The following is a 19,096-nucleotide window of genomic DNA, read 5'->3' as shown; positions in this document are numbered from 1 at the left end:
TTATATATATATATATATATATATATATTGGGGGTGAATGGAATGCTAAATTGAAGAAACGAGAAAAAAAAATGGCCACAGGTTCGAGTTGGGAAACCATAGTTTTTAAGGCGGTAAGGCGACGGAGGTGTTTGAGGGTCTTTCGGAGCGCCTTAGCGATAAGGTGGGCATAAAGTGTCGCCTTATTGACTAAAGGTTCATATGTAATTTTTTTATAAAACCAATCTATTTGGCTCAAATCCTAGTTGAATCCTATTACTCATATGTTAAATAAATATTAAAAGTTTATATTCAAACCAATGTAAGATATTCATCAAAAAAACAAATCAATAAAGTGAATAAACTAAGTTCATCTTCTTCAATCATCAATCATCATAACATATTAACATATAATATAAATACATAATTATGAAGCAAAATTATAAAAATAAAGAAAAGAAGACATAAAAAATACAAGTATTTATTATACTTGCCTCTATGATGCCAAAATGAGTGCCTAAGCCCTAAGATCATCCACTCTATTTCTACTCCTGTCAATGAAGAATGAAGCTCACCGCTACCGGAGCAAACTCACCGCTGCCGGAGCAAAATGGTCGCCTAGATAAGTGGTTCTTCCTTGTTTCTTGATTCCTTCTCAAAGTCCTTTCTTAAAACCCTTGACAAAATCCAAACCCTGTTTGTGAATCGTGTTTTTGTTTTATTTGTTTTGGTTATTTTTGGTGGAGTAAAGTTGATCCCATACATCTCAAGTGTTAATAAAATCATACACCTACCAATAAAAAATCTATATTTGGAATCTTCATCAAGTAATTTTAAAATGTGTTTAAAAAAATAAAAAAAAAACCCATAAGGCGCCACTTCACGTAAGGCGGAGCACTGCCTTACCATCTCTAGACCGCATCAGCGCCAAGGCGCTAGTAAGGCGTCGCTTTAGCAGCGCCTTAAAAACTATGATACTGACCTTATGTTGTTATATAGCTTATCTTATGTCATTTCAAATTTTCAATGTATGTTAATGTGACTCATTAGTCATCATTGTTAATTGTTAATCAATTAAGTAATTATTTATGATGTCTTTGAAATTCTTATGATTATGGTGTGTCATGTGTTGATTGTGGAATAGAGCATACTAGCCTAGGGTTTGAAGAGTCGGAGACTACTTACATAGGGTACGAAGTTAAAGTACCATTTTAAGTTTGATTTAAAAAAAAACTGATGTTTCCATTGTGTTTAGAAGAAGTCCTAAAATAGGGCAAATGCCTAGTTATGGCCACTGAGACCAACTACTGAGTCGACCACGAAAAAATACATGATCTTGGCGTGATCTTGCCAGATCTCTCTTTTTTGGATTAGCGAGATGGGGGGCGAGAGCGAGATCTTAAACCTTGGTATACTACCAATCTAGGGTCCAAAGCCAAACTATCCTTCTGGTGTTTTTTTTAATAATCTTAGGGTTCCACTATGTTTAAAGGGACTAAAATAGTGTTTCCTAGAAGTTTCGGGAACTAATTTGACCATTTGGATGTTGAAACCGTCTATCAAAGCGAGAGGTTTCACCAAAATTTGGCGGTATCGTGAAATATTTTGGGGCTCAAAACCTTGATCCTTGCTACCATTGGAGGGACATTTATCTTTTAAAGACTACTAATTTTCACAACTTTTCTTCCCTCCTTGTCTGTCTGCTTTCTTGAATCCATATATGCTTATGGCTTTTATGTCAGAAGTCAAGCTCCCCACCACCACCCTGGAAAAAAAAAATGTTGGTTTCTCCTCCTGATAAGAAGTCTATTAGAATGTAGATGTTTTATGGCGAAAACACTTGGGAAAACAGAATTAATTTGTTATTTTATTCAATATTTTTTCATTTTCCAAGTGAGATTATATTCTTCTTGATTGGTCATTTTCATTCATTGTTGGGACCTTTATGTGTTGGAAATTACATCTATTGATGATTTTATTGAAAGGATAACAAAACCATGTTGTTTGTGAATCTAAAGTCTTAAACATGTGGGGATGATGTGGAGCGTCTCTGATGTTTCCTCAGACCATCCAGAGGAATTGGATGCCTAGTTGATGCAGTTGGGCGTGGGATGATTTGAGAATAATTTTGTGCTTTGATTTGTTTCCTTTATTGTTAGTGTAGAGTGTGGTCAAGTTAGTAGGGAGATTCAATTTCAGATTTCAGTTGCTAATTTAGGTTAGTTTCTATTTTAAATTAGATTCTATTAATTGATGTTATTTTCCTAAGTAGTCATGTAAGACAATGGAGATTTCAGTTTTGAGATTTTGGAATTGAATAGTTGTTTTGGTTTGAAACCATGGTTGCTGTGAGAGACGGTTATCTCCCTAACCCCCTCTGAAATCCCTCTTCTTTTCCCTTTCTTATCTTCTTCTCTCTAATCCTTTTCCCTATTTCCCTGCTATATATTTCCCTTACTTGGGAATATTCTGTTCTGGGTGATACAACCAGGTTCAGGACAAGGTTTCACTGAATCGTCAGCCAGAGTCAATTAGCCTAGAAGCCTTGGTTGTAGGTTCCTTTTCCTTTGGAGAAATAACCCCCAAAGTCCCAGCTCCAAAGCCTTCCCTGAGATTGAAGTCCAGCTTCAGGCCTGAATTAAAGGTTACCGCCAGGCCAAGTTGCAGATCCTTTGGTTGGTTCTCTCCCTCGCTATTTGAAGCCGATCTCAACTGAGTTAGGTAGGGACTGCTGAGGCGGCCTTTTACTTGGAATTTCAAGTTCAGCCGATGAGATTTGGTGAAGTTCTCTCCTTCGAGGTTTACTGGTCTACCGCCTTGGCCCTGGTTTCTATCGGAAAGAAGGCAGGTTATTATATTGCTTGCTTTAGAGAATTGAATTTGTGGTTATTACAATAAAGCCCCCCTGTCCTGAAAAGTGTGCACTATTATTTCCTCCCTTTGGCAATTACAGAATACCCCCTCTTCTAATTTCCTATCTTAGTTGTCCCTGTCACTTGTAATGCTATCCGTAATGCACATGATTGTTACTGAAATTACAAGAATGCCACTCAACTATTGAATTGAGATATTTGTCATTATTGTGGGCCCTAGCGATCAGATTCCAGCTTTTGGAACCCGGTTCCGCATCACTAATTCAAATGACAGGGAAATTTTAATATCTGGAAGATGCTCATTGGTACCTCTCTGGTGTTCGTGGTTTTCCTGCCTCTCTTCACGTCTTTCCTAATGTAGAACTAGGATTGAATGATCAATCTAAGACCAAGGCTGCAGGATTCTATATCAGAGAACACAACACCAATATAATAACAGATCAGAATAAGGGAATAAATCAGGTCTGAGAATAAAGGCCATTGATATCAGATTTTATTATGAGATCAGAATAGACTCGGGGACCTTTTGATAACGTTTCTGCTATTTCTGTGTCTAGAAATGGCGGAAACAATTTTTTCCGTTTCTGTGCTAAGAAACAGTTTTTGGATTTGAAAAATGAATTTGATAAAACTGTCTCTTGAAACGTTTCAAGCAGACATTGGTGTTTGATAACACTTTTAAATAACACCTGTTTCTGGAAACAGATTCTAATGCTACTTTCATTAATTACAAAATTGACATTAACAATTTGACAAAACTTTCAATAGGAGGCTTAACCCAATATGAAATCATAAAGAACGCTATTTCAGAAATCTCAATTTTTCACTCCATGCAATAATTGTTAGAGATGAACCTAAATATGTAATTTAACTAATAAAGTTATCCAGAACATTATATGGTTATTACAATCCAGTTGTCAAAAGTCTAAAAAAAAATGTTGCAAACAACATGCCCATCAGGGGTACTAGTTTCCACTTTTGTTTAAGTTTGCTTATTAACAGGGTCCAGGAAATCTCTAAATATCATAGTCTTCTCCTCTAAGTCTTGAATCTCTTCTTTTAACATTCTTTCTTTTCCTCGTCGCCTTGGATTGCACTTTGTAAATATCCCTGGACAAAATCAAAGGAAGGTGAAGGTGAAGAAGCTTCAGATTTTCAAGGTTCCCGCATAATCCCTATTCACTTTAGGCCTACCTCTGGATCTTGTAACTCCTTCAATCGTTATCATGTCACTCTTCCTAACTGGGGCATGCTTAGGTCTCCTTTGAAAATGTCCATACCACCCCAAATGACTTTCTCGGAGTTTATTAATATTCGGGGCCACTCCCAGATCAGCTATAATCCGTTCATTCCTTAGTTTAGCCTTTCTAGTTTTGCCGCACATCCATCTTAACATTCTTATCGTGCTACTCATAATATCTCTATATGACACTTCTTTACTACCTAACACTCTGATCCATAGATCATATCTGGACAAAAAGAGTCCTATAGAACTTCCCTTTAAGCTTTAAAGGAATACGTCGTTCACATAGCACTTCGGTCGCACCTCTTCACTTTATTCATCCCACTTTAATTCTATGAGAAACATCATCCTCTGTCAGCTTCTTTATTTATGTCGTTCACAATACATAAATTATTCGGCCAGAGCGGCTCTCGATTATAGTTGACCCCAGATATCTAAAAAAGTCACTTTGCTGTATCTCTTTCCGCAATTTTCACCGTATCATCATCCCTCTGGTGTGTTAAAGTTACACATCGTATACTCTGTCTTCGATCTACTAATCTTAAAGTCTCTTGATTCCAAGGTTGATCTCTACAAGTCCAACTTAGTGTTAATGCCTACATTTGTCTCATCCACCAAAACAATATCATCGGTGAAGAGCATGCACCATGGGACCTCGTGTTGCATGCTCTTAGATAACTCATCCATGAGAAGTGCAAATAAATAAGGGTTTAAGGCTGATCCCTGATGTAACCCAATCATAATTGGGAAATTCTTTGCCTTGATCCCACAGATCTTACAGTTGTCACCACTTTCTCATACATATGTTTAATTACATCCACCTATTTACTCGACACCCCTCTTTGCACAAGAACATGTCGGATTAAGTCTCTAGGAACCTTGTCATTGGCTTTCTCTAGGTCAATGAAGACGACATGGAGATCAACGACACATTAAATATGTTTGAACATCATAGAAAAGAGAAGTAATCTGATCCATGCTATCAATTCAATTTTCAGATCTGAAAACAGAGTAAAAGTCACTATAGGACAAAACTTGGGAGATTTTAAATAACTCACAACCAGGTGGTCCAATTGGGCTGAAACTTGATCCTGGTCGCCGGGGGGGTGTGAAGGTTCGACCAAAAGAGTTGTCAAAACTGATAGCTGGTTTGGTCTGGGCAGGGCTGGGTTGTGGAACAAGAAAGGGAAAAACTCGGACTGAAAATTAGAAAGTAATGCTAGAATAACAGTTTGGATTACCTGGGTAGATCTGATGATGTATTGGAGTTCCTTGAATGCTTGAATAACAGTAGAGAGAAGATAAAATAAAAGATAGGACATCTCGGGCTTCACACCACAGACAGTCACTGGATCAAACACCGGCCCACCTTGATTAGACACAAGACCAATTCTCAGTAAAGAAAGCAACAGCAGTAGCCATTAATTGAGTTGATTGAAATCATCGGCTCTATGGAGCCTTTGCATTTGTATTTATAAAGATAATTGGGAGGGGAGACAGCTTAGCAATTGGAAGATTTCAAAATAGGAAACTTCTCAATCGATTGTTCTAGTACATAAGTTTCCAGAAACACAAATTATAAACAAACTATAACTTGTCTCCTAAGAATAAAACAAAGACTAACAACCTAAATTGAACCCAACTGGTTCACTAATGAACTGAACCACTAAACCAAATAAATAAATAAAAGCCCAAATTGTGGGCTAAAGCAGGCCTATTCTTCCTCCTTGAATATGTCTTCAATTCTGTACTACTTCCATAGGTACCAAGGTTGAGGACAACCTAACGTCACTCTCTTTTCCTCTTTGACATAATTTTCTTTATTTCTGTTGTACCAAAATTGCCCTTCCCTTTATCTCTTTTTCACTAATATCCTTATTTTTAGTTTGCTTCCAAGTTTGCTCCTAATTAATAAATAGTAATCCCTCTGCGTACAATTTTTCTTTCTCATTTCAAGTCACCTTTGGCTTTAACTTGTGCTCACAATTGGATTTCAACTAAATTACGGCCATTCCATTCCCTTTTCAACTTTGAGATATTTGCACTTATGCTATTCCTTCTATTTTCTCTACCAAAGGCCCCTGGAACATTATTGTAAATTCCTTTAATATTAACAATTTTCTTCCTTAGGTGAGCTTATAAGTTTGGTCAGAATTTACAGAATTTCCATTGGTTGTATGTTTGCAATTTTCTTCCTTTGGTGGGACCATAGCACCCAAATTAGGGTCTTGAACCCTACATCACATCAATTAAGGGTTGCAATTTTTCGAAGATGGGTACTTGCATGGAGTGATGTTGTTGTTGCACATTGTTTATTGGTTGCTGGGTCTTTGCTAGCACAACCACTATTCTGTTGTTGTCATTATTGGAAATTGTTTGCTGAGATTTGTTTAAATATATCCCAACTCCTATCTGATATTTTATTTGCTACCGTGAGGGGAAGATTGGAGATTATTTTATTGGGATCTTATTTGTGGCTGCTTTTGATTATGAGATTTATAGTGATGCTCAATATCCTTTATGATGCTGATTATTGTTGTCATATACTTGGTGAAATATTCTTATTGAATCCTTTGCATTATTTGTTCATGTGCAATGCTACATGTAAGGCGGAGATGAAGATTGCCATTTTTATTTGCTCAAGCCATCAGTTGAAGGTTGTTTGTTCGTATCATCTGCTAATCAATATTTATTTGTTCATCTGATCATGTCTTCAGCAACAATTTTATCTTTGATGATGGTATTTAACAACAATGCAATTTATCCGGTCTACAACAACAACCTTATGCTGCAATTTTGTCTGAGACCTCTATTTGGGGGCTCAGGAATGAGTCTGATCTTTCCTAATCAGATCTCTAATCATGTGATCTTTGCCAATCACATCATTGTTACCTTGTTGTTTGGAGTGCCTTCCTTGCGAAGGGCTTATGATGTAGCTGTTGGACATGTGCTTTTATCTGTCTTCTTTGGGTATTTACTAGTTACTAACTACCTTCTTTGAGGTCTTATGATGATGCTGTTGCTGTTGTGATATTTTGGATTGCGGATTGGTGTTCTCCGGTTATTTTGTTCGTTGCCAGTGGTTGTGCTAGGTTTATTCGACACAATATTTTTTTAGAGAAAATTACTTGATTACCCACTTTTGGGTTTCTCTTTACAAAATTACCCATTCTTTGTTTCAGATAACAAAAATAAGCAAAATTAGGTTTGGGTTTACAAAACTACCCAAAACAGTACCATCCTCACCATTTTATATCTTCTTGGCTTTTTTACCTTCTTCATCCCTAGCTCTGCCCCAACACTACCACAAATAATAATAAAAACATAACTTCCAGCAACCCAAGTAGCTCCAGTCTTGGAACACCGCCCCAACCAACACCATGTCAGGTGTCCTTCCCTTGCAACCCCTTCCACCTCTACCCCTGCTATAACCCAAGCCATTTTGTAACCCAACCACCATGACTCCTTCTCAGCCCATCCATGATCTGCAAATTTTCTGCTCCCAACGATGGGTTGAGAGTTTCAATGTGTATCTGTGGAGGTGATACATCGTGGTGATGCGATAGGGTTGGGTTAAAACACCGTTGCATAGCCAGACAGTGAAAGGGGGAAAAATTGTTCTCCTATCACTTTTGAGTATGCGAAAGCATCAAATGGACATTCATCTTGCAAGGAAGACATAAAAACTAGTAACGACCAAATTCGAGTTTGAAATTAAGGTAGAAGTAGAGAAAAATCTACCGATCAGATTCTGCAGCGAGGGAGCGGTAAGCAATATCAATCTTTGAAGCGACTTCTCTTCAAATGGGGTGGATGAAGGCCTCGTCAATATCATTGTGAGTGTGTGAGTCAAGGAAGCCAGGGATACGGAGACGGGCGGAGGAGAAATCTCTTCTTTCCAGAGCGATATCGGCACTGAACAAATGCGAGTGAAGCCTTTTCAAGTTCTGATCCACTTCCTCCCTCCAGCAAAGCTCCTCTGCTGGATTGACCATTTGATGGGGACATCAAGACATACAACAGAAGAAAGAAGAAGATCCAACCTTCTTTGTGGTTGGAGGATTAGAAGTAGGAAGAAGAAGAAGAAGAAAGGAAGGCTCGATCCAGCCTTTCCAGTGCTGGATCGAGTCCTCTCCTTTCAAATTTTGCCAAGATTGTGTGGCCCCCACCAAATCTGATAGTTTAATAGTTTTATTTCCTAGGATTTTGTTTATTTGAGTCTTTAAGTTAATTAGGAAACTAAGTAATTATCCTATTGATTTCTTTTTAGAAAGTTTCTTTGTTTATAAAATAGCATTCCTAGAATAATATTTTCTTTTTAGTAATTAGTCTCTTATTTATGTAAGACCATTGGCCAAGGTTCTAATTCCATGAATGAAGAATATTCAAAGAAAAAGAACTCCCCAACCCCCCCCACGATTTCTCTCTCTGCCCTCTCCCTTTTCTCACCTCTCTCTCGCCCCTCTTCTCTTTCTCGCTGTTCTCTCATCTCACCTCTCCCTTTTCACTCTCTGTCCCTCTCGGTACTGCTATACTGCTATACTGCTGCAGCCCTTAGTAACAACAGATTGAAGGCCATCTCAGTTGTATAAGCTCCATCGGACTGCTGCTGGACACTTCATCATCAAGCTGGAATTTTTTTCTTCATCAAATGAGGTGGAATGCACCTCTGTTTTGGAAGACTTCGGCTTCTTCTTTTCTCCTTAGACTTCAGACAACAAGGAAGTAAGTAAAGAACACCCCCTGTTCTACATTCATTGGCCTCCCATTACGTCCATTAGTCCCCAATGAAATTTGAACATCTACCTTTTTTTTTTTTTTTTTTTAAGGCAGTACTTACTGTTTTCCCTAAAGAAACTTCTGCTGTTTTACCTTTCATTAGTTGGTTGATTTTGGGCATTGTTTGGTTTACTTAGTTTGCTTAATGTCTTGATAGACTCGTGCTAAACTTAACACATAGTTGCTTGCATGTTCCCTACCCCATATTCCCACCTGAAGCTTGAGTGAGTTTATGTGCTTTTATGCTTAGACGATTATTGTTCATTGCTACATTATTCATTAATCTCACTTTACTTGCATGTCAATTTTGTTTGCTGAGCTTCCCTTACCCTGTCCAACCCAAGCCCATTGAGTCTACCCTACTTGGCTAGTTAACCTTGTAGGAAACCTAGTCACCTAGGAACCCCCTACATCACCCTTTCTTTGCAAGGGACGAAAATGGTGTTTTACTCAAAATATACGAGTCATCTCCAGCAGCTTCTTCACGATTGTTTCACAGCTATGGAGCTACCATTATTTCCGGCGAGAAAATGAAGGAAAGTTGACAGAGAAGTGGAGAGCAGGAAGAAACAAAGTGGGTGTAGTCTGGTCGGGAAAGCCACCATTGAGGTGGCGCGACGTTGCCGGCCGTGGTGACTTTCGTTTTCTTCTTCGTGAAGAGGAAGATGCCGTTGTGAAGTAATGAAAGAGGAAATGAAGAAAGAAGGGCAAAAATGTCAAAAATGGAGCGCAGGCGGGGGTGCGGCACTGTTTTGGGTATTTTTGTAATACCGAAACTCAATTTGGATAGTTCTGTTAACATAAACCCTGGGTGGGTAATTTTGTAAGTTAAAACCCAATTTTGGGTAATCAAGTAATTTTCCCTTTTTCTATCTAATGATATTGCTGATGATTGGTGTGCCAGAGTTGACATTGCTGCCTAAATGAAGTTCTTTCTATGCTCATGGTGTCTATGAATGCTACAAATTTTCAAGATTGGTGTTGCTTTTAATATATGTTTTTGTTGTTCCAAGTTGGAGCCCTTAATATGTATACTTTAGCTTGAGGGGGAGTGTTAAGATAAGTGTACCACAATAGGGGGGTGTCCCTATCATGGCTACATGGTGGGTTTTTATTTCTTTGGTTTATTTCCTGCATAGTTCGATTAGATTAGATCTCTTCTTTCCTAATTAGAGGAGGTTTCTATTTTTTTGGTTTCTTGGTTGACAAGGAGTTACTTTCCTTAATTTTTGTAATCTATTGATTGATAAGTGTGGTAGGGAGGGGAGACTACTACATACGTCTTGGCTGTCTCACCCTCTTCTTCTCTGTCAATCTGTTTCTCTTTTCTCTCTTCGCTCTTCTCTCCTCTCCTCTCGCCAGTTATTGGTCACAGACCCTGGTTTGCCACAATGTTGTATCTTTACAATGTATCACTACAAAACTATTACCTCTTTCTTTTAATAAAATTGTAACTTATCAATAATAAAAATGACCTTTTCTTGGTTGGTATTCTTGTGCTGTTTAATTCACATTTTGTTCGTAAAACTGCTAGGTTTATGCAGTGGATGCAAGTGAGATTGCAGTTCAGGTACTCTCTCTCTCTCTCTCCATGTGAGTGCAAGCAGTGGGCACATTGGTAGGTGGGGCTTTGTTTGTCTTTTTTTTGGGGGGGGGGAAGGAGAGGAACATATATTTTGGTTAATTAATCATAGGATTTATATTTGCATTGACAAATTGTTTGTTTGAATGTCTAAGCAGGCAAATGAAGTTGTGAAAGCGAATAACTTGTCTGACAAGATTATTGTTTTACTAGGACGTGTTGAGGTAAACTGGCTGAAGTAATCCAAAATTTTATTTCTTGTTCTCTCTGTGCTTGTCTGGTTTCTCTCATTCTGACTACTTTTTCTGCTGTAACTGTCTCCTCTTCAGTCTAGGTATATTCCACACCTTATTGAATATTGATCCCCTCCCACCACATGCCACTACCCAACACCCCACCCCCACCCCCCAACCAAAAAAAACAAAAGGGGGGGGGGGGGGGGGGAGAACTTACAGAGTAACAGTAGAGTCACCACTTGACTTAAGTTGCATAATTTGGGCTGTTATTTATATATGATAAAAGAGCGGTAGACTATATTTTCTTTTTAATTTCATTTTTGCAGATATTTATAGTTGTATTTGTGAAGCATTAGATGACTAATATTGCCTCATTGGTGATCTAGCACTTACTACCTTTCCATTGCTAGGAGATTACGCAAAACACCTTCAAAGTGCTTTGTGCCTTTTGACATATTTCTCAACAAATTCTGTGGCCAAAATATGGGAGTTTTTGGAACTCCTCAACTTATTTTTGGCGTCTTATATTAAAGTTTATCCCTCCTTTGTGTATTGAACTCACTGCAAGCAATTCAACAAAAAGTATATTTTTCTAATAAGCTAAAACTTTAGCATTAGCAGGCTAAGAGATTAGTTCTTTAGCTTTGTGGGGAAAAAATAAACAGAGAAATCTACATGAGGCATATTATATATATATATATATATATTATAGGGCGATTTGAATTGGTTGCAAGGACAAGAAGGTAAATACAGACCAGTTTACATAAAAGTTGAAAAATGCAAATCTGTAAAAAAAGTTGGAATTTTTAACTTAAAAGTAATGCAGAATCAATCTTGAACCAGTAAAACTATTGAGAAATCATTCACAACAGGATCGCATAAAGAGACAAACCAGTGCAACACTTTTGTTTTTTAACATATGAGAAGAAAAAAAAGGATACGAACTAGGCCTCCCGCCTAGAACTTGGCTAGTATGTCATCAGTCGAAAACAAGGCATCTCACTAGGCTCCACTGCATCTCACACCTATTGGCATAAAACGAAAAATTTCATTCAACTTCTTAACTTTCTTCATGGTGGCGATCTCGGGGTTCAGAAACCTTATTCGGAATCACTATGGGCCCACATGAGCAAGAGAGCACTCAAATTAAAAGCTTAGTGGCAAAGCACTGAAATAAATTGAAATTTATAATGGGGTGGGAAAACTGTGATAAAAAGGGTAGCTTAGTAGATAGATGGGGGGAAGGATTAGAAGGGAACTAGCGTCAAAAGGGCAAGGACAAACTAGGAACTAAGAATAATTAAAGGAGATGAGAGAATTAATGAGCAAAGGAGGGTTAGTTAAGTAATTCACTCAAAGAATTAGAAGTATAAGACAAGGGAAAAGAGAAAGTCATCTTCTTCTACCTAGTGATACAACACTGGTGTACGATAACCAGCAATTGCATAAGTTGAGAGATCTCCTTTGTCAAAGCACCAATTGAAGTGAAATCTTAGGACATGCATCCCAACACAATACCTTCTTGAATCCAACTCATAACCACCCAAGAGAATAAATGAATCATAGTTATCAAGGTGACACCTAGGAGGCAAGGCAGCTCAGCCTGGACTGGCACTGGCGCCTTGGTCGGCTAGGCGACCCCCTAGCGCCTTGTTGGTGTTGCCTTGGTTTTTGACCATCCTCTATCGCCTTGATAACTATGAACTGAATAGTCAATATTTTAATGCTGAAATCGTACCTTATGGTTCAAACCAGACTACTACTCTACTATGGTGCTCTCAGCAGAGAGGGTGGGGGGTTTTGAAGATGAAACTCTGGGATTAGAGTTGCCTAGGGTAGATCAGTTCACATCCAAAAGATGAGACGGAAAAGAAGAATATCAAGAGAGATCAACTCTCTATTGTTGACCAGTTCTAGCACAGAAACAGAGTTCGCCAATGAAAGGGAGAAGGAATATGGAGTAAAGGGAAAAAAGAGAGAAAAAAAGAGGAAAAGAAAGGAAGGAATGAAAATGAGAAAGAAGAATAAGAATACCTTGAATGGGGAAGGAATAAGAAGCACCAACTGCAGAGTACAGTGACTACTCAAGGAAAAGTTCAATATTCTATTAATCTCTATGTAGTCTTTGAGTACATCCCAACATATAAAGAGAACAAAAGGACTCCTAAAATTATTGTCAAATTGAAACTAACTGTCACTTAAACTCTATCTCCTATCCTACGTAACCTAATCCCAAACAAAAGGAAATAATTAAAGTGAAATGAAAACACAAGATTAACCCCAAAACAAAGAAATCAATCACTACCAACCCTTATTAGATCAAAATTCTAAGTTTGACTCGGTTTCGTTAGGGTTTGAGTTTCGAAAACCAGTTGTATCGGTCCAACCACTCTAGAGCCTTTGCATCAATTGTCCTCCCTAAAAAGAACTCGACTCCGTCAAGATTGAACAAGGACTTACGAGGCCAACCTAGTCAACATGTTGGAGGAGGAATGACTCCGCTACCTTCTTGAGTTTAATTTTGGGGAGATCTTTAGTTGGAAAAAACTTCATGTTTTTTGTAGCCATGATTGAAAGAGTAGCTATTCGCATAACGACAGTGTTATTCCTTCCAATCAAACAATCGCAGTTGACCAAAAGGAATGGGATGCACCTTCAGAGGAGCATGTCACATTGTACCATATCGATGAACCCACCAATAGAGTAATTGGGCATACCTCTCAATAATCTTGAGATTGGTGTTGTTCACCCATGCAACTTTGTAGGGATTTGGATGTGACTCTGTCTACAATCCAAGCATACAAACAATGTCTTGAGAGATGACATCAATGCAACTACCTCCATCAATCACCATGCTACATAATTGGTCATTGCACATCACGCGGGTCTAGAAGATATTGTTGCGACGCCAATATTCATCCTTAGAGATGTTGTGAGTGGTCAAGACAGGACGGAGAACATAACTAGGTTGTTGCTTCCCATCGTTGTCATTGTTGTGGAATTCACTTAGCTCACACTCAACTCCAAATTAACTGTTGGAGATTTGGTTGCACTTCTAGGGAATGAGGTATAAAAGAATCCTTATCAATATAAGCTACCAAACAATCGAGTCACTAAGCCGTAATAATGCATATACCTCAGCGTGTAAAACACTTGATGGTAGCTAGGTGGTCTGTTGGAACTATGCCAAAGTGGAGAATATGACTGTTTAGGTTGTGAAGATATCATAGATGAACAATTAGCCTGTGGCTTGTTGAATGTAAGGTTATAAATCTCAGGTTTCAACCTTGGTTGAAACTTGCGAAATTTTGAGGAAACCAGGTACTTTTTCTAGGCTATTTGGAAACCTTTGTTTCGACCCCCCAAAAGTGTTTTTTTGGGTCTGATTTTTGTGTAAAGCCTATTTTTGACCTTTTATAGCTTATCCATGAACTATTCATAAAAAGAATTTGTGGTGTTAACCCAAGTTTGCTAGTTTACGCTGAATGATGTTGTACTCTAGCCTTGTTAATTTGTTACGAACACTGATTCTACATATGACTTAGATACTAGACATGTAAATAAGCTATTAAAACAATCAAAACATATAACTTAGACAGTGAATTAGCCATACAACACTCACTACTCAAATACTAGGACTTTTTAGGTGGCTCCAATCCACGAGATGCCTACTGCTGCAGATATCGTAGCCATTCCTTTAAATGCAACACAGATGAATCCCATGACATGTTTTGGACCCAATTGTTTTGAACGTCCATCATTGGCCACCTATAAGCTCCATATTCAACATGTTACATGTTGCCCAACCTAGGGAATGGCTTGCTAAGACTATGAGGATGTGGAGGTGGCACGCATGATTACTTGGAAAGAATTCTACTATGTTTAACAAAAGAAGTTTGGGGAAAAAGTGGGTTTACCTTGAAGCTCCTAGAAGTCCTCTCTAGGTCCATCTTGGTTGATGATGTAAGATAGTAGAAGAAGATTGCAAAAATTGATGTTTTGTGGCCAAATTCCCCTTTTCTTGGTCGGAACCCATGGAACTTGAGAGATTTTGATGAAGAAACAATGTATGTTTGTTATATGTGCATGGGTTGGACCAATTTGGTCGAACCATGTGAAACTTGGAAATTTTTTTCAAAACTAATTATATTTTGGTTTTGACCCCTGGTTTTGTCTCGGGCCATGCCGGAACTGGGAAATTTTGGGGAGATTTAAAACCATAGTTGAATGAATTTTCCTGGGGAGAAGACTGCAGCTGATTGGTACCATCACTCCTAGGACAAGTATTTGTTGATGTATACATTGACGCTGCCCTTCCCTAATAGTTTAGGCTTTTAGGTGAAACGGTAGAGAACTTGGTACCGGAGTGGGAAGGGCAAGTGTTCGACTCCTCAGAAGTGCATTAAAAGAGTTTTCCCAGCATTCTTATTCCTTAGTGCCATGCAAAAGAATGCAGAGTGAGCTTCACGAGTAAGCATAGTTGTCACGGCGTCAAATCGATCCAAGGCGGTGGAGGGGTGGCTAATCGATTTGGCGATGAATCGCCCGTTATGGCGTTGCCCATGGCGGTCAAATCGCCCATGTGTCATTTTTTATTTACACTATTTTCTAAAGTTATTTAATATGCTACTTTTTTATTTCCCCTATTTTCTAAAGTTATTTAGCATGCTACAAGCCTACAATATATACCCTATAACATATAAATCCAACATTAAGCAACATCAAATCATCAAAAATCAACATAGCCCTATCAAAATCACCCTGCATTTTACAAAAAATTGATCGCCTATTGAATCAGGCGTGACTTGGCTTCCGTAGTGGTGCCATGGCGACACCTATCAGCCAATGGCGACCGCCATTTGTGAGTCACGTAAATCGTAGCACTACCATGAACTTCTTTTCTGCCAGGACGCCAAATCGCCGCCTTGGCGACACCATGACAACTATGCGAGTAAGGACCTTGTGATCTTGGCCAGCACATATGCGGGGAGGGTTTATGTATACATTGAGGAAGTCTTTCGAGTATATGGTCTCTTGAGACTCACTTCAACTTGATATGCCACCTGTTGTGTTCTCCAGTGTAGGCAGTGGATTGGATGCTAGTGCTACACTGATTTGAGCATGCAATCCATTACGGAACTGTGCCACCAATACCTCTGCATTTCACTCAAATTCGAACCGAGTAGTTAAATAGTAAAATCTGACCACATACTCCTGAATTCTTGTGCTTTTTTGTCTCAGCTGTGCAAACTTAAGTTGCATGCACTACTTGTAGTCGGTAGGAAGGAATCTCTGGTTCATAGTTTAGATCATCTCAAGCCAAGTAGTAATTAACCCAATGCGTTGAGTTCGATTATGCTGCTGTTGTTTGATCCACCAGACTAGAGCCTTGTCTTCAGCTTAGCCTATGCAAATAGAATATTTTTGGCTTCAGTCAACTCGTACTGTCTGAAGAATATCTCCAAATTGTGAACTCAAGATATTGCTTTCGGTTGTTGATGCAGTAGCACTCACTAGATGGACCAGGTTGACTGGCTTTGGAACCCAAACCCAGACTGAACCAGCCCAACATAGGTTTGGTCCAATAAGGGTTGATAGTGGGTTAGTTAATTATTTGGGTTTAATTTGTAGTCTTTATTTCTTTTATTTTCACATGTTTTGATATGATACAATACATAGGAAATAGGATATAGACTTTAAGTGCAATTTCGTTTTAGTTTTACATTCTAATTAGGAGTCTTTGATGTTCTTTTATTTATACCTTGTAATCCATCGTTAGGAAGACATGTGAAATGCCAAGTTATTGGATTGCTCAACATGAGTGTGTGGCTATGTGATTCTACCCTCCCTTGCAACTTTGAGATTCCATCTCATATTTCTCTCTGTTCTCTAACTAAACCTCCACCAATTGTTATTCCCATAAAAATTGTGGACGTGCATCTTTGCTCTTTTAATTCCATAAATAGGATCGTCATATCGACCAACTCCATATAGTGGTGATGGTGTATGTTGTGCTGGTGGCGTTGGTCTTACATGAGAAGGGCCCATATGGAACAGAGTTGGAAGAACCCCCAGACTACATGGGACTCTTTCCTTTATCTAAAGCCACCAGTGTAGGAACGCAATCTAAAACGATGCAGAAGATAATGGAAAAACAAGAACAAACAATGCACACAGAGATTTACGAGGTTTGGCAAGGTTTCCTACATCCTTGATGAGATGAGATGAGATAAGATCCTGCTTCCCTATCAATGGAGAATAGGGTTACAATGCTCGTCCCTCATACCTCTCAATATTGCTTGCATTATAGAGAAAGAAACCCTCACTAAAAATATATAGCGAAAAACCCTAATTAAAAAAAGTACAAAACTGCCCTCAAATGAAAGACATCATACACCGACAATCTATGATCCAATTGAGGCGCCTGCATTAGTACTCCCTGGATTAAACTGTGACGGAATACAAGATATTGTACACCAACAGTCTCTGCCTTGGCTTGAATTCTGTTGAGCCTCCTGTAATGATAACCTGTAAATGTTTTCATCCCCATACCTCATCAGAGGTACAAACCTGCACCTGTTTGGTGCGTCCCTCATCTTTAACAATGAGTAATATTAATTAAGTCTAAACAGGACTCGAACTTCTCTGTAGTAATTGGCTTGGTAAACATATCTGCAGGATTGAGATCTGTATGAATTTTTCTCAAGTGAATACTGCCTTTTGACACTAGCTCCCTGATCTTGTGAAATCTCACATCAATATGCTTTGTCCTTGCATGAAACGCCTAATTCTTTGTAAGATGTATGGCACTCTGACTGTTACAATGTAATATTGTACCTCCTTGCTCCAACCCCAACTCACGAATCAGTCCAGCCAACCAGACTCACTCCTTGGCAGCCTCAACTGCCGTTATGTACTCTGCCTCTGTAGTGGACAATGCAATTGTAGAGTGAAGCATCACCCTCCATGATATAGGTCCACCAACCAATGTAAATACATACCTTGTAGTAGACTTCCTCCTGTCTAAATCACCAGCATAGTCAGAATCAACATAACCCGCCAATTTTGTGGAACTTCCCTTACCACTGAACATAACACCTATATCTTTAGTCTTGTTCAAATATCTGAAGATCCACTTAATTGCATTCCAATGCTTATTCCCTGGATTACTCATGTATCTGCTAACAACACTGACTGCATGAGACAAATCGAGCTTGCTACAAACCATAGCATACATGAGACTCCCAACTACACTAGCATAGAGGACCTGAGACATCTGCTCCACCTCCTTATGTGTTGTAGGGCATTCCCTTTTAGATAACTTGAAGTGGCTGGCTGACGGAGTGCTAACCGGCTTAGCCTTTTCTATGTTGAAATGTTATAACACCTTTTCAATATACCTTTTCTGAGTTACCCAAAGTTTACTAGCATTTCTATTTTCATGCTAAGGATGCTCTTAGCAGTACCAAGATCCTTCATCTAAAATTCAGCACTCAACAAGGACTTCAAAGAGACTATATCATGTTTGTTCTTTGCAGCAATGAGCATGTCATCAACATAAAGCATCAATAAAATAATGGAATTATCACTTGACACTTTGTAATAAACACAACTATCATACTCACTTCTTGTGTAGCCAATCTTCATTATGTGGGAATCAAAGCGATTGTACCACTGCTTAGGAGATTGCTTAAGACCATAAAATGACCTCATAAGCAGACAAACATGATCTTCCTTTCCTTGCACCTTGAAACCTTCAGGCTGCTCCATGTAAATATGTTTCTTTATGTTACCATAAAGAAATGCAGTCTTCACATCAAGCTGTTCAAGCTCCAATTCATACATGGCCACCAAAACTAGTAGTACCTGGATCGAAGTGTGTTTCACCACTGGAGAGAATATTTCGTTGTAGTCTATCCCCTCATTCTGTGTGTAGCCCTTGGCTACAAGTCTAGCCTTATACCTTTCACGCTCTTCAGATGTTCTCTTTCTTACGAAAGACCCATTTACACTCAATGAATTTTTTTTCCCTTGGGTTTTTCCACAATCTCCTAAGTCTTGTTCTTTTGCAGAGACTCTATTTCCTCCATCATAGTTGCCATCCATTTATTATGCTGTGCATCATTCAAACCATCATGGTAAGAAGATGGATCACCTGTACCTACAGTGAGGCCATAGGCAACCACGCCCTCAAACCCGTATCTCGCAGGTGCTTTGTGAGTATGCTTCCCTTTACCCTTTGCCACAGTATAAGGAACTTCTACTACTTCCTATTGTCCTGGTAAGTCACTGGAACTTCTACTACTTCCTATTGGCCTGGTTGATCTGTCTCTGAGAACTTGAACTCCGGGGGTCCTGATCGGCCTCGACTAGGCATCTGTTGATCTAATTGAGTTTCACCGAC

The 19,096-nt window shown here is 38.8% G+C and overlaps 1 protein-coding gene across 2 annotated transcripts in view; it reads left to right on the top strand.

Moving 5' to 3' along the window:
- Nucleotides 1-19,096, top strand: part of LOC122083674 (probable protein arginine N-methyltransferase 6) — a 76,155-nt gene that overhangs the window by 13,980 nt on the left and 43,079 nt on the right. Inside the window, exons 4-6 of one of the 2 annotated variants that reach the window (XM_042651548.1) lie at nucleotides 6,705-6,752; nucleotides 10,409-10,444; nucleotides 10,615-10,680. In XM_042651548.1, coding sequence (XP_042507482.1) covers nucleotides 6,705-6,752; nucleotides 10,409-10,444; nucleotides 10,615-10,680 — 150 coding nt within the window. The remainder of the gene's footprint in view (nucleotides 1-6,704; nucleotides 6,753-10,408; nucleotides 10,445-10,614; nucleotides 10,681-19,096) is intronic. The other variant, XM_042651555.1, reaches the window with a different exon arrangement.

This window comes from Macadamia integrifolia, chromosome 1 (assembly GCF_013358625.1).
Source record: "Macadamia integrifolia cultivar HAES 741 chromosome 1, SCU_Mint_v3, whole genome shotgun sequence".
Classification (NCBI taxonomy): domain Eukaryota; kingdom Viridiplantae; phylum Streptophyta; class Magnoliopsida; order Proteales; family Proteaceae; genus Macadamia; species Macadamia integrifolia.
This window is presented reverse-complemented; position numbering and strand designations above follow the sequence as displayed.